The sequence below is a fragment of the Erigeron canadensis genome, chromosome 5 (genome assembly GCF_010389155.1).
Source record: "Erigeron canadensis isolate Cc75 chromosome 5, C_canadensis_v1, whole genome shotgun sequence".
NCBI classification, from domain to species: domain Eukaryota; kingdom Viridiplantae; phylum Streptophyta; class Magnoliopsida; order Asterales; family Asteraceae; genus Erigeron; species Erigeron canadensis.
Genome location: NC_057765.1, coordinates 2,816,878 through 2,832,024, shown reverse-complemented (window position 1 = coordinate 2,832,024; position 15,147 = coordinate 2,816,878). Strand labels below are relative to the sequence as shown.

Sequence of the window (15,147 nt, the reverse complement as noted above, 5' to 3'; positions counted from 1 at the left end):
TAAGCAGTTGCATTTAGTGGGTCATTGTAATATGAACAATAATTCTTCATTCCTAGCAAGCAGTTAGGCGCTAACCGAGCAGCATAGCCGAATGACTGTTTAAGGTTTTTTTTAGGGTTTAGTATCTAAAAGTGTAAGAAATTTTTACATTTTTTTTATTGTATGAATATAACTTAGATTTGGTGCATTAGGAAGAAACTTTATAAAACTATTCAAATAATGTAAAAGTGTATACGTGACAAATTATGAGCTAGCACGTGTAATTTATCGATTGGTGCATCTCAAAATGTTACATTATTTGAACAGTTTTACAAATTTTTTTTTTCTACAATGCACTAAATATAAGTTACATTTATACAATAGAAAAAGTGTATAAGTTCATTACACTTTAAATACTAAACCCTTTTTTTTTATGGCTAGTGATTCTTACACGGATCATTTTGATCCATACACGGAATATGAAGATGAAATTACCAGGCTACCCTCAATTTTGTTTACCCAATACGACAGTCAACACCACCATGATCTTTTTTTTTTTTTTACTCATGAGTTCTTTCATTTCATCGCTTAAATTTACAGCATGCATGATATATAGAAAATAAGTATAACAATAAACAATATGAACTTGTTCTTTTTAACTGCCAAATTCTTCAATGGTAATAAAATCTGATGATTATACAAGTAAAATACAAAATTGATGCAAATTTTCATACATCTTTTTCCATTGCTGGACCATTTGCAATGGACCTTTTGTTCATTTGTTGTCTAGTTTCAATCTTTCCACCTCCATTTCAGAAGCCCCAGAAGAAAATTTTTGATGAAGTTCATCAACTTAAATAACGATACGATAAAACCTCTTATTTTGCATAATCAACACAAGTTTATCAAGGCACTACATCAAATTTGGCATAGTTTTTCGGTAAGACAACCACTCAGTGGCGGCTTAAGGTTTTTTGAGGCCTCAAACGGTATCAATTTTTGAGGTCTAATTCATTACTATATAAATTAGAGTAAAAGAGAAAAGCCAAAAAAAAAAAAAAACTTGATTTTTATTATAAACTACTAGTAATAAAAAAGATATGGATGTTGATACCAAAACCAATAAGAGCGTTACTATAATGCAAATTATATATCCTAGTTAGTCCAAAATCCAAACATTAAGTCGAATATACAAAATATTGAGGCCTCGAAAATTTGGGGGCCTAAAGCGACCGCCTAGTTCCATAGTACTGTTGAGTCACCTCTGCAACCACTAAACCTTGTATTCCGCAATTACGTTTTTAGGTTTTGTAGATTGTTATGGTTTCTGAATGTTTTGATACTTGCGTTTATTAAGGCTTGTGGAGATGATCCTTGAATGAATAGCGAATTTCCGAACCTCTCTAAAGCTTATGAAACGTATTTGGTGTTGTGATGATCATTGATATGTGGGACTAATTGATGATGACGATGATGATTATGAAGCCGTGAGAAATTTTAATTGATCTAATTAAACTGGGTGGGTTGTCAGTGGATCTAAAAGAAATTCGATGATTGAAAGCAGAAAAGATAGATGCCATGGTAGAATGGGATTTAACTTTGTTTGTCTGATGAAATTGACTAATAGAGGGTATTATAGGAATTAGACTAAAGTTTCTGTAAAACTATAAAAACCTTCCGTGTTAATATCACTTCCTTTATTTTATATGAGAGTAAATACCCGTGCGTTGCGGCGGTGAGATATGAGATGATAGCTAGATCATAGGGTGTGATATGTCATAGAGTGAGATAGGTCATAGGTATTGATATGTCATAGAGTATAATAGTCAAATGCCTTAGCCATATGGGCTCCGCCTCGGATTTAAAAATTCGTCAAAAGTATATCAAATGACATCTCTAATGAAAGAACATGAAATTTTAAGAACACCCATATAAATTTTATAATTTATCGATGTACGATTTATGAGATAAAAGATTTTGAATGAATTGGAGGAATAAATGATTTATGGAGGAGAGAAAAAAAATGATTGGTTGAGATTTGAGGAGAGAGAAAGGGTATTATAGTTATTTTAGGTAAATATAGAATAGATAAGATGATAATTTTGGGGAACTACTAAAAATGAATATTGAAAATTTAAGTTCAATGTTAAAAATCTAGAAGTTTTTTGCTTTATAATATAGTATAGATAAGTAAATATAGAATAGATAAGAGAGACATTTCGGGAAATTATTTAAAATCAATATTGAAAATTTAAGTTCAATGTTGAAAATATAAAGACCTTTTGTTTTATAATATAGTATAGATATTTAATGTTATATATTTTTTTAATGAAAAATTACTTAGATTACTAGAATGCTCTATATCCTTTTTTTAACACATACAAATAAATTTACCAAAATCGTCATGGAATCGTAACCATCTACCTATTGCTAGTGAGAAATAGAATCAACCCTTTCAATAATGACATGTGTCCATGAGAGGCTCATCACTTTTACTAAACGATATTGGTGTGAAGCGGTTTAGTTCATACAAACAAATATAAGTACATAAGAAAATAGTGACATATCATACTCGAGTATTGACTATTCAGCCATATTTTTCTATCTTGGTTTTGAAAAATCATGAAATATCGAAATCTAAATAATCACCCATCTAAATATTACTCTGCGCAAGAAATAAGGCTACTATATTATGTACCAATAACTTTTTCAGAAATCATTAATATAATGATAAAAGCACCAATTATCTTTTTTCATTGCTTAACTAAAATAAGTACTTATAAACATGATACTTTTATATGAATTTAATCATCTCATGACAAAAAAAACAAAACATCACCTATCTGTCACTATAAATTACTATTATTCTTCAAACTTTAGATGAAAAATTACATCACTCATTAGCACATATTCAAAGTTTCAAACTTTCCATAGAAAAAAAAAATAAAACAAAAAAAAACCCTGATATGAAAAATAAGGATAGAATAATATTTTATAAAAGAAAAAAACAAAAAACTTACAGGCGGGATATAGGTCTGTAATAGAGAAGAAATCAATGAGTAACGGTACAAAAGTTAGAAAGGCTGCTTAATTAGTACATTAATAGGCGGGATTTTTTATTTTGACGCCCAATTAGTAGCGGGGTATAATTGTCAGATCCATGCTCAAGTATAAAATTGGGTATATTTGTTATTTAGGTTTTTAGTTAGGGATATTTATAATATTTAATGTATAATTGAGGTATATAATTGTCAGATCCATGCTTAAGTATAAAATTTGGTATATTTGACACTTAACGGACGTCGTCTGTTTAAAACTAACGAGATACCCTTTATTAAATTTTTTTTGGAAATAAAGTCCTTTAAATAAACGAATACAAAATAGGTTACCTTTAATAGAAAATTTGTATAAACAAATTACCATTTTTATGGATTTTTCTCATTATTAAATACGTTTCGTTATTAGAATAGATTATTTCGGGATGCAATCATTTGGTGTTTTGAGGACTCCTTCAGGTATGAACACAACAATGCCAAAAACAATGTCTTTTTAAGTACAGACTTCCTAAACACAGTCAATAAAAGATTCACAGTAAGTTAAATCCCATGACTATAACAATTCATCATTTTACAGCGGATAAACATATTTTTACAGTAACGTTTTTATTTCCCATCTAACACTTGCTAACCACATATTTTAGCCCATACTAAAACTTTACATACTCACCCAATTATATATAATCAGGCTCACCGATAAAATAACAACCATTGACAGATTATAACAACCCCAAAATAAAGGAAAGATAACAACAAACCAATAAGTAACACAACAGGAATTAATAGACAAAGAAAGGAAAGACCATAGAAAATTTTCTTAAGCAACTCTCAAAAGTGGAGATCATGGTCTTGATTTGGGAGTACTTCTCTTCGAAGGGGAAACATTAATAGTTAATTTCTGACCAACTTGGCAATGACCCAAAACGGCACAGATGTAGTAGTGCTTACCGGGCCGGGTCAAGGTAATGGTTGCAGGACCAGTTGGATGGATTGAGAGAGTGTTGATGTAGTTGCATGGGCCATAAGCTGCCCGTGGAACTTCTGCAACATTATGTAATCCAGTCGGAAACTTAAAAATAAGAGTGTCGCCCACGGTGAAATTACGTCTAGAAGCCCATTTGGTGTAAGTGGCGTCTCCACCTGGAGGTATAGTCCAGCCCAATGAGTCTCCCACAACGTGGCTGTTATATTGGTGAAATCCACTTACAAATTGTTAGTGAATAGTGATCATATAATATATACGAGTTACATATATATATTAGGAGCCTCATTTTGACAAATAGAGTATCTTTTGCATTGTGTCTTCAAAAACTTAGAAATGACTTTGTAAATTAAAACAAAAATAATTTGAAAGTAAAACTAAGATATTTAAAATAGACAGAGGGAATAGAGGAAATATTATATACAGGACTACCAAAATTTTTGAAAAAACAAATGGTCATCCAAATGACTTTACCTTGTTTTTGCAACTGTGAACTGCAGTTGGAGTGAGGCAGCCATGATCATCACTAACACAACCATTGTTGACTTCAATCCTGCCATTTTTTTTTATTTTGTGTGCTGAATTAATTCTCAGGTTGCCCACTTTTTATTTCTAAAAGGTTTTCGCGTTAGAATTTCTTTGAGATAATTGGGTGCTACTTGTTTGTTACTCTTTAATTACGAGCATGCATGTATTTATAAGTAGTTGTGAATTAAGGTTCGAATTTAACCAATTTGTTGAATTATATATAGGTTTTTTTTTTTTACTTATTGTGAGCTGTAAAGTTAAAGTTGTAGTCGGTATATACATATAATAAAGAATGTGCCATGTTCACTTATGGTTATTAGGTAATTAATAGTTATCGGTGGCTTAGTATATAAAATTTACGAGTACCATTTAGGAAACAAGTCTTTTCGTAGCTTGTCAAATTTGAAATGAAGATAAAAAAAAAAAAATCACAAAATTTTGAATGTGGCGTTTTTATTGAGTTTTTCACATTGACTACGAAGTTTTTATTGAGTTATTTCACACCAACTGATTATAAATTATTTAGTTCGCTTAATAATAATAATAATAATAATAATAATAATAATAATAATAATAATAATAATAATAATAACAATAACAATATGATACGTGACACCCTTGTTGACATTTATTTTCGGTATGGGGTTTCAGCTCGTAAAGAAGTTGATATCGGACTTATCAGAGAAAAAGACAACCATTTGCGTCCGACTGATATGTTGCTTTAATCGTGGGACGGAGGGCTTGACGTATGTGTCGACTTGACTGTGTCATCGCCCTTGACACAGACGGGTTTTGTTGACTTTTCGCCTGGCCGTGTGGTGATTGAGGTTGCACAACGTAAACGTGTCAAATACGAGGCTAGGTGTGCGGATATTGGATATGGGTTTCTCCCATTCTCATTCTCTTCTTTTGGGGAACTCGAGAAGGATGCGGTGACCTTACTAAAGCGAATTCGAAGGTTCTCTATGGCTCAAGACATTGGTGCATGTGCCGCTACTCATATTTTTAGTAGGATTAGTTTTGCTATTGCTAAAGAGGTGGGAGCCCAAATAGTATCTCGGCTTTCCACCAATTTCTTGTCAACCCTTATTTCTAATGAAAGTGTTTTTATTAAAAAACAAAATAAAATAAAATAATAATAATAATAATAATAATAATAATAATAATAATAATAATAATAATAATAATAATAATAATAAAGAACCGGACATAAAATATAAACCTAACAGATTTTTACAACTTAATTTAGACGTATCAAGGTGAGGTAAACTTATCATTCACAAGGATCTAATAATTGTGTTTAATGAAGTTGGAAAGTGGAAAACAACTTAAAGGGAAAAACATAAAGTACTATATGGTTAGCAACTTAGCATAATACAAAAGATGCAGTTATATAAAAGGTTAATTTTTAAAATAGGATTATATAATTTGAGTGATCTAGAAATCTAGAATCCAGAAAGAAAGCATATTTGTCAAGTCAATAGTCATATTTCTTGTGTGTGTGTACGCAACACTACATAGAACCAAAAATATATCCATAATAAATCATTGAAGCCCATCACATGGTGGTTAATGGTTCTTATATATAAGGAAATCACATCAGCCGGAGTTTATTGAAACTTTGTAATGTGTCGAGTTTTGAAACATTCAATTATGATTATGTATTTTTTTAACAGTAAATAAAAATATGCCTAAATATATATCTAATATATTCAATTGTTGACAACTTGACATATGATTACACATTTTCTGTTTGTTAATTTTTACAATTGATTTTTCCATGTGTTGATCATTCCTTGTTAGGAATTGAATACCTTTTAGAAACATTAAATATGTATTTTTTTTTTAAGGGAATGATTGATATTTCTAATTCATAAACATAAAAATCTTCTTAATTCATAAGATGTGGAAATTTAAAAGGTAAGATTAGGATATAGATTAAGTGAAATTCATTTGTTACATTCATATAGTTTTAGAAGAATTTTTAAACTAATGTTTATAAGTATTAATCATTTTCCATTTTTTAATTAACATGAAAACTTTTAGATTTAGCACAAACTCTATCATGATGGGCTTTGAGTGTTTCACTTATATATAACCGTAATATTCATATTGGACTTTATTATGGGCTTTTAGTGTTTCATGGGCTTCACATAACTAGTTAGGGTCAGGGATAGTCAATTAGATATTGAGGACGTGTTTGGTTCACAGAATGTTTTTGAAAGGAATGAAATTTTTCGAAGGAATTGAAATCTAAAGGAATAAAATTTGATGGAATATTTTTGATTTTTTGAGAATTCAAGTGACGGGAAGGAATGAAATTCCTTCCTTCATGCCCAAGGAATGGAGATTCCATCAAATGATGGAATGTTTACATTCATATGGAATGAGATTCCTCCTTCTTTGAACAACCAAACGCATTAAGGAATGGAATCTAATTCTAATTTCATCAAATTCTACGCGACCTGAAAGTTTTTCAATATTTTTTCTTCCTTTTCCTTCTTTCCTTTACTTAGTTCATTTATGCTCTCTAACCGTGATAACTGGTGAGTAATTAAAAAGAGTTTATCTATGACTATTTCTTTTTTCTTTTCTTTTCTTTTTTTTTTTTTTTTTTTTTTCGTATCTAAGTTATAAAAGTTTTCTGCAAATTTCTTAACACACAAATTAAATATAAATTAAACCAAAAGTAACCAATCAAAATGGTAAATAAACCTGAGAGTTATTTTCTTAGTGAAACACGAATTATCGACATAGGTGATTAAGTGAGAACATTAACTGAATTAGGGTCAAAAGCTTCCAAATAGAAAGAGACGTAGAACAAGGGATATATATATGACTATTTGGAGCCAGGGCCGTCGTCACTACTCACTAGTGAACTGTTCAAGCATACTAGAGCCTACTTATAGATACTCATTACTCGGCTCGATAATCTCATGCTTTTTACGTATAATCTTATATATATATATAATATATATAGTTATTATATTATATTTCATTTAATTATTTTTTTTAACGTTCGAATGGTCTGTTCGTCTTACTTATAAGCCCCTACGTCCTTTGGGCAGGATGCTATTCGAATTTCAGGGAATCACGGAGAGAGAAAAACTTTATAATAATCCGTCAAATTGCACGATGATAAATAGAAGTAAACCTTGTCCCCTCAGAATTCGAACCTGGGTCTCTCAGGCCCAAAACCTTCATGAAGGACTAGGACACCATTGAAGTTTAATTTAACTAGTTATATACAATCAAATTATATATACTTATTAGTTTATTTAATTAAATTACTTTCTGTTATATACTCTATAAAGTAACTGAAAAATAGAATTAACCTTCATAAAAGTAATAATTATATTATAATAACATATGTAACGATTAAAGATTATTTGTTTTAGTATGTTAATAGACAGATATGGAAAACTTTAAGATAAAGATTTAATATTTAGTATTTAATAAATATCAGTGGCAGAGCCAGGATTTTTATCTTGGGGTCGTCAAACAGTTTTCATACGTATAAAATTAAATTACTCTAGTCTAGGGTTGTCAATTACTTTAAACTTGATTAAAAAATTTAGAAATAGTATTAGAAATATAAAGTTTTAAAGAAATTATGGGTTACCATGGCCACCACATAGCTCCTCCAATAAATATAAAATTCATTATGGAATGTTTGTAAAATATATATTAAAAACATGATTTATTTTTCCTGCTTTAATAATATACTGTAGCTTTTTTTTTTTTTTATGAACGGGCTTAATAACATATCTAACTTGTTTCTATATATTTGTCATTTACTTGCCTATTTCTCTTCCTTAAATATCACTCTATAACCCCCCCAAAATTCTATCGTAAAACCAATAACAAGAATGTCGTCAAGCATGTTCACTGCAATGCCAACCCCTTCTTCCCTATTATCGGCGTATGCCTCAATAACAACCTCAATCATGCTCTTCCGTACAATGTTCGACCAGCTATTTCCACCACAAATTCGACGCTACATTGTCAACTTCTTTCGTTTCTACTGGAAACCAAAATTGTCAAAACTTACTCTTGTTTTCGAAGAGGACAATGGCATGACCATCGATCATATGTTTGCAGCCTCCGAAGCCTATCTTTGCTCTAAAATCGGCCCTGATTCCAAACGTCTCAGGTAACTAAACTATTTGTGTACCTAAATGTATTTTTATATGTGACAATTATAAAGGTTATTCATTGGGCGAAAGCATACAACCGCACAGGACCCGGCCAATGATAAGTTCTATGGAAAACTTATGTTAAATTGGTTTTTTTTGGACCTAGCTTAAAGCTTATAAAGTGAACAAACAACAAACTTGGAGTACGATTATATGAAGATTTTAGGTTGCACAAGTATGCTTTCTAACGACTAGATAAATCATTAAAGCTAAATCTCATCGTTAACGGAGTTTACTTGTTGGAAAATTAATTAATTAATTAATGAATAAGGAGATTATATTGTTAACTTTTCTTAATTAGTTATTGGCCTTTGCTCCTAAGAAAAACTTAAAACTTCAGTTTGGCCCATATCTATAAAGCAATTTAACTTAAGCCTATTTTAATCCCCTGCTTTTAAACGTGAAAAATCGGACCTTGGATGGCCGTCTATGCCTAAGCCATTCGTGCTAGCCGATTTATATAGATGTAGGCATGTAGCTAGGTTTTGGTCAAGATTCAATAGATTGTGCGTTCTCATGGCTGACAACTTAATATGTGGATATTGTGGATTTTGTGTCAATTATGTGGATGGTTCACTTCACTATCTAAAAACAATTAGGGACATATTAAAGCAAACATGTAAGATCTGCATACATCATAACCTCCCCGGCTCAAAAGCCGGCAGTGACCAGTTTCTTTCTTTCGAACTGGAAAGTTTTGAAAGAAAGGAAGAAATTTATGTGATAGATTTGGTACTAATATATAGCATGTTACAATGATCCCTGATGCAGGGTTACTAAAGACTTCAAAGGAAAGGACATAAACATCAAGTTTGCTGAAACAGAGGAAGTAGCCGATTCCTTCGAAGGAATCCCAGTGATGTAGAAGTTTGTTCGTATGAAGATACCGGTGGCGCAATTTATGATTCCGATGATGATTCTGATTATGAGATCGACTCAAAGTCCGGTGGCACTTTTAATGAGATTGACACAAAGTCCGGTGGCCCTTTTAATGAGCAAAAATACATTGAGCTAATATTTGACAAACAATACAAAGAGAAAATTATAGGTAGTTACTTGCCATGGATACTAAAATATCATGAAGAACTCCAAAACAAGAAGAAAGTTGTCAAGCTTTACAAGTTCGGAAAAGGAATTGGCGCTTCCAAGTATTCGGTGAATCTTGACCATCCATCAACGTTTGACACATTGGCGATGGATCCAGAGACAAAGAAGGGGATAGTTGATGATTTGGATCGGTTTTTGAGTAGAAAGGACTATTATAAAAGAGTTGGGAAGGCGTGGAAGAGAGGATACTTGCTCTACGGTCCACCTGGGACAGGAAAATCTAGTTTGATTGCGGCTATAGCGAATTATTTGAAGTTTGATATATATGACTTACAGTTGTCAAATGTGGATAATGATTCCAGGTTGATAGAAACGTTGTTGAAAACGTCGAACCGGTCCATATTGGTTATTGAAGATATTGATTGTAGCACACAGTTGCCTGATCAGAATGGAAAAGTTCCGTCTAAATATCAAGGATCAGATGGTCCCCAGGTCTGCTTAATTTTTCATTTGCTCTTGTTTTCTATTATCCTGTCTTTAGTATATGATATGCATACAAACTTACATTGGTTTTATTATTATCTGATTTGCACAAGGCGACCCTAAGGATTTAAGTGTCCAGGTCGAGCTGAAAAAAAGAAACCCATGACCCCTCAACGAATTTAAATATATAAACAAAGTTTTTGACTCGTTAAACTTACATTTGTTGTGCAAGTATTTCCTTTTTGATTTATGTCTCGATATATTGTTGCGTGCAGTTCTCTTTGGCGGGGCTTTTGAATTTCATCGACAGGTTGTGGTCAAGTTGTGGGGACGAGAGAATCATAATCTTCACCACAAAGATAAACTTGACCCGGCTTTGCTTCGACCAGGAAGGATGGATAAGCACATTCACATGTCGTACTTGACGGTTGGGGGGTTCACAACACTTGCCGCCTACTACCTCAACATTCATGGCGATCATTGGCGATTTAAGGAAATCAACGAGTTGATCAGTTGTAAAAAAGTTACTCCGGCTGAGGTGGCGGAGCAACTTATGACGTCTGATGATGTGGAGGTTGCGTTGAAAGGATTGGTGACATTTTTGAAACTTAAAAAGATGGAAGAAGATGAAACTACTATACTGCCACACGAAACAGAGGAATGATGATTAGTCTTTCTATATTCACAAGTTCAAGTCATTAGTAACCCATTAATTTTTTTTTTTCTATCTCGTTACTTGATTTTATCTTATCATATATATTTGAAGGATTAATCTTGTTAATATTGTAGTAAGAAGGATTAATATGTTATTATTAGACAACACTTGGATGGTTTCTGTATGGTACTCGTATCAAAACCAAATTTACCAAAAAGCAGATCCCGACACTGAACTGAATCTATTATTTCGGTATGGGTTTCGGTACTGATATTTTAGGATGTACGTGTTGCTTCAAAATCTAGTTATAGTATACTTTACACTTAATTGGGCATGACAATATCACAACTTTTATAAAACTCTATATTTCTAGTATTATTTCTAAGTATTTAATCAGTTTTAAGGTAATTGGCAACCCCAGACTAGATTAATTAAAATTTGTAGTTTAATTTTACACTTATTAGTATCATGAAAACTGTTCGACGACCACAGGATAAAAATCCTGACTCCGCCACTGGATGTACATGTTGCTTCAAAAATCTATACTATATTATAAAGAGATTCCTTCAAGATTTTCAACATTGAATTGAAATTTTCAATATTGATTTTAAGTACATCCCCAAAATACCCCTCTCATCTATTCTATATTTATCTAAAATAACCAAAATACCCTTTCTTTCTTCTCAAATCTCAACCAATCATTTTTTTTTTCTCTCCTCCATAAATCATTTATTCCTCCAATTCATTCAAAATCTTTTATCTCAAAAATCATACGTCGATAAATTATAAAAAATGTATGGGTGTTCTTAAAATTTCATGCTTTTTCATTAGAAATGTTATTCGATATACTTTCGACGAATTTTTAAATCTGAGGGCAGAGGGCGGAGGCCGTAGGCATTTGACTATCACACTCTCTGACCTAGCTATCACCCCTACCATCTCACCTCCGCAACACGCGGGTACTTACTCTAGTAAGTTATAGTATACTTTTACACTAATTGGCCCACATTGACCTGGAGCCGATGCTATTCATACCATCCACACAACTCCGCCCATGAATTAATCAAAATACCCGAAAGTTATTACATACAGCTAAACACTACATAATAAAACTAAATTTCATATATAGTGAATTCCTTTTATTAAATCATATATATATCAACATATAAATCAAAACATTTTATTATACCACAAAAAATTAAAAATGGACCACAAAAATATCCAAAAGAAACATGAACCAACCAAAAATGATCTAGTAAAACAAAGCCATAACAGCTGCCAAGAAAGTGACTGGTACCATTGCAGTGAAAACTGATGCACTGCTAGGTGATGGTGGTGGTGGTGACATAGGCATACCGTCAGGTGACATAGGCATGGGCCCAGAGGGAGCCGGGCTGGTGGCAGAAGGAGGACTAGTGGAAGTCGATGCAGCGACGTTGATGGTTAATTTTTGACCAATTTGACAATGAGTTCCGAAAGTGCAAATATAGTAGTGGTTGCCTGCTGTGGCAAGTCTGAGGGTGGCTGGGCCGGTTGTGGTTGTTGAGATTGGGTTAGTTATGGTGCATGGACCGTATGCGGTTTGTGAAACTTCTGCGACGTCATGAAATCCTGTGGTGAAGTTGAATAGAAGAGAATCTCCGACCCTGAATGTTTGTCCAGATGCCCATGTGGTGTAAGCGCTGGCGCCGCTGGATGGAATCATCCAGCCAATGGTGCCTCCAACTACATGCCTGTTACGAGTTATGTTAATAATTGTTATCCACATACATATAAACATATGGTTATAATTGTAAATTTTTAGCTACTCGATCGGTAGCCTTATGTTATAAGAATATGTTAACAAGAGAAGTTTATCTGAATCAGAATCTACAATAAACTCTTGCATTATGTACAACAACAACACCAATATCCAAATACTGGCAAGAGTTTATGTAGTTTCTAATTCAGATAAGCGGGATATGAAGAAGGTGAAATGTAGACATATAGATGAAAATACAAGACTTACGTGGTTTGTGCAGCGGCGAATTGTGGCTGGAAAGAAGCAACCATCATGACTACCAATACAATAACCATTGATTTCAATCCTGCCATTTTAGTGTTCTGTGTTAGAGATCTCAGGTCGCCCACTAATGTAATAACTTACTATGTTTAGAGTTTTTTCTTTTTTTTCTCTAGGTTGGTTATTGTGATTGGTAAGTATGAAGCTGATTTTGTGGTTGTATTTATAAAGAAATCAAAAGTTTGACCTTTTTGTTGAAATAGGTTAGGTTGACTAGGTGAGGTGTAAAAGTCAAAGTTGTACGTAGCAGTTGTAGATTTTTGGCCCGGTTTGAATGGCCTTGTTTTCCCACTAAACCCATGACCCATGTTAGACTATTTCCTCTTTAAACGCTAATTAAAAATTATCATTTTGTTTTAATCTGAAACTATTGTTATATTATAATAGTAACATATAAGCTTCTAATGTTTTGTTTAGCAAAAAGTTTATACTACTTTCCCAATTTAAAATGTCCCATTTTGACTATTTTAGTTTTTATTTAACAAATTTTAATTGTAAATAATTTTGTTTATATTACATAATTTTTAATGAAAATTATATTAATAATTAAAATATATTTAAAATTATTCTATTCATATATTTAATTTGACAAGCGTTAGCATAACAAAAACAAAAATATTATAGTCAATGTCTAAACAAAACGACTTAAATTGTTAAACTATAACGTTTAAAACGAGACGAAGATAGTATTAAAATAGTCACTAGCAAGTTGTTGAAATAAATGGTTCTACATACTAAGATCACATATCAGCTAAAATAAGTTTCCAATGTTAGTAGTAATTTTCATGAAATATTCAAGGGTTAAATTTGGACAGACAACTTTCTTTTAACATCGGTTAGGTAAAACCTTTAAAATTCAAAAATTTAAGTAACGATTGGAACAACGGAACAAGTAAACTACCCAAAAGGTCTTGACTCTTGAGCTAACCTTAACCTTATGGGAACAACGGAACAAGTAAACTACCCAAAAGGTCTTGAGCTAACCTTAACCTTATTGCATCTTTTCTCTATTAAACAAATACTCTATACAATAGTGTATACTTTGATGACACATTCTAACATTTTCTCATTGGATGATATTTTCCAAATTGACATAGTCGTTAAAGGCAAATCATTACAAGATAATTGTAAAACAGTAAAAGTGATTATGCTAGCTCCTTGCTCCATGTACGTGCTGCTTCAATTTTCTTGACTATATTCTAATATATTTCTAAGATATTTGGTCGTTAGTTTAATAGTAGTTTATAAGTTATTGTACAAAAAGTTACAATCTTTTGTCTTTTGAACATGATAATAAATAAATAGAGAAGGACATTGTTTAGATTCTCCAATAAATTTGAGCTTTTGGATATGATGTTCCATTGGGAATTTGTTAGAATTTTTTACCTAACAATATATCCTTCAAGACACTTAGCAATAAGCTACTTTGGGAATAGTCACAATCTCCTGAACATAAAGAATAAACTTAAATGGTTATTGATAGCTAGATGAATTTAATGCAGTAATACTTATTGGGCTAACTTTCAAAAAAAAAAACTTATTGGGTTGATCCAAGTAGGCTTAGTATTCCTAAGTACTTTCCGTATTGGCCGATTTGACTCAGTACTCACAACTGCTCCGTAGTCCGAGCTGGTAGCGCATAACGAGTTATGCAAAGATGATATAATGAAAAATCATTTATTAAACTTAAACCTAAACAACCGATCAAATATTATAATCAGGTTAGTTTATAACAATTTTTAGGATGGTCGAATATAATAGAGAAAATGTCACAAATGGTCCCTGTGGTTTGTCACATTCACATTTTTTCCCCTGCGTTTTTTTTTGTTGCAAATGGTTCTAACTTTTTCATTTTCGTTGTCAGAAGCCCCTGGCACTAACATTCGTTAGATTATGACCGTTAATGAGGGTATAATCGTCCATTTAGCTAAAATATCATTCTTCTTTTCATTATTCTTCACCACCACTAAAACCCGACCAAACATGGTTTTTCTAAATTTCCTTCACTAGTAATGATAATAATAAAATCAATAACCAAAAAACCACAACAAGATTTAATTCACCATATCTTTTAAATTACCATATTTTAAAACCGGTATACACACAAATAATTATGAATATATGTATATTATATGCAGGGTCCACCTCATACATTTTTA

General features: G+C 32.0%; 2 protein-coding genes and 1 pseudogene across 2 annotated transcripts; 1 reads left to right on the top strand and 2 right to left on the bottom strand.

Annotated features, from left to right (window-relative positions):
* Window positions 1-3,575: 3,575 nt before the first annotated feature.
* LOC122600925 (mavicyanin-like) lies at window positions 3,576-4,719 on the bottom strand. The gene is made up of 2 exons (XM_043773704.1): window positions 4,492-4,719; window positions 3,576-4,216 (listed from the first exon to the last, which is right to left on the bottom strand). The coding sequence occupies exons 1-2, from the start codon at window positions 4,575-4,577 to the stop codon at window positions 3,877-3,879; spliced, it is 426 nt and encodes a 141-aa protein (XP_043629639.1). The 5' UTR covers window positions 4,578-4,719; the 3' UTR covers window positions 3,576-3,876.
* Window positions 4,720-8,414: 3,695 nt separating this feature from the next.
* Window positions 8,415-10,935, top strand: LOC122599542 (annotated as a pseudogene).
* Window positions 10,936-12,093: 1,158 nt separating this feature from the next.
* Window positions 12,094-13,137, bottom strand: LOC122600474 (umecyanin-like). The gene is made up of 2 exons (XM_043773193.1): window positions 12,935-13,137; window positions 12,094-12,659 (listed from the first exon to the last, which is right to left on the bottom strand). Exons 1-2 carry the CDS (start codon window positions 13,018-13,020, stop codon window positions 12,179-12,181), a joined length of 567 nt encoding a protein of 188 aa, XP_043629128.1. The 5' UTR covers window positions 13,021-13,137; the 3' UTR covers window positions 12,094-12,178.
* Window positions 13,138-15,147: the final 2,010 nt, after the last annotated feature.

Bases quoted from the DNA above. Each gene is read 5' to 3' on its own strand.
- LOC122600474 (XM_043773193.1), bottom strand. From the start codon at position 13,020: ATGGCAGGATTGAAATCAATGGTTATTGTATTGGTAGTCATGATGGTT. The intron at 12,660-12,934 runs GTAAGTCTTGTA...AACTCGTAACAG, and splicing joins TTCGCCGCTGCACAAACCAC to GCATGTAGTTGGAGGCACCA.
- LOC122600925 (XM_043773704.1), bottom strand. From the start codon at position 4,577: ATGGCAGGATTGAAGTCAACAATGGTTGTGTTAGTGATGATCATGGCT. The intron at 4,217-4,491 runs GTAAAGTCATTT...CCAATATAACAG, and splicing joins TTCACAGTTGCAAAAACAAG to CCACGTTGTGGGAGACTCAT.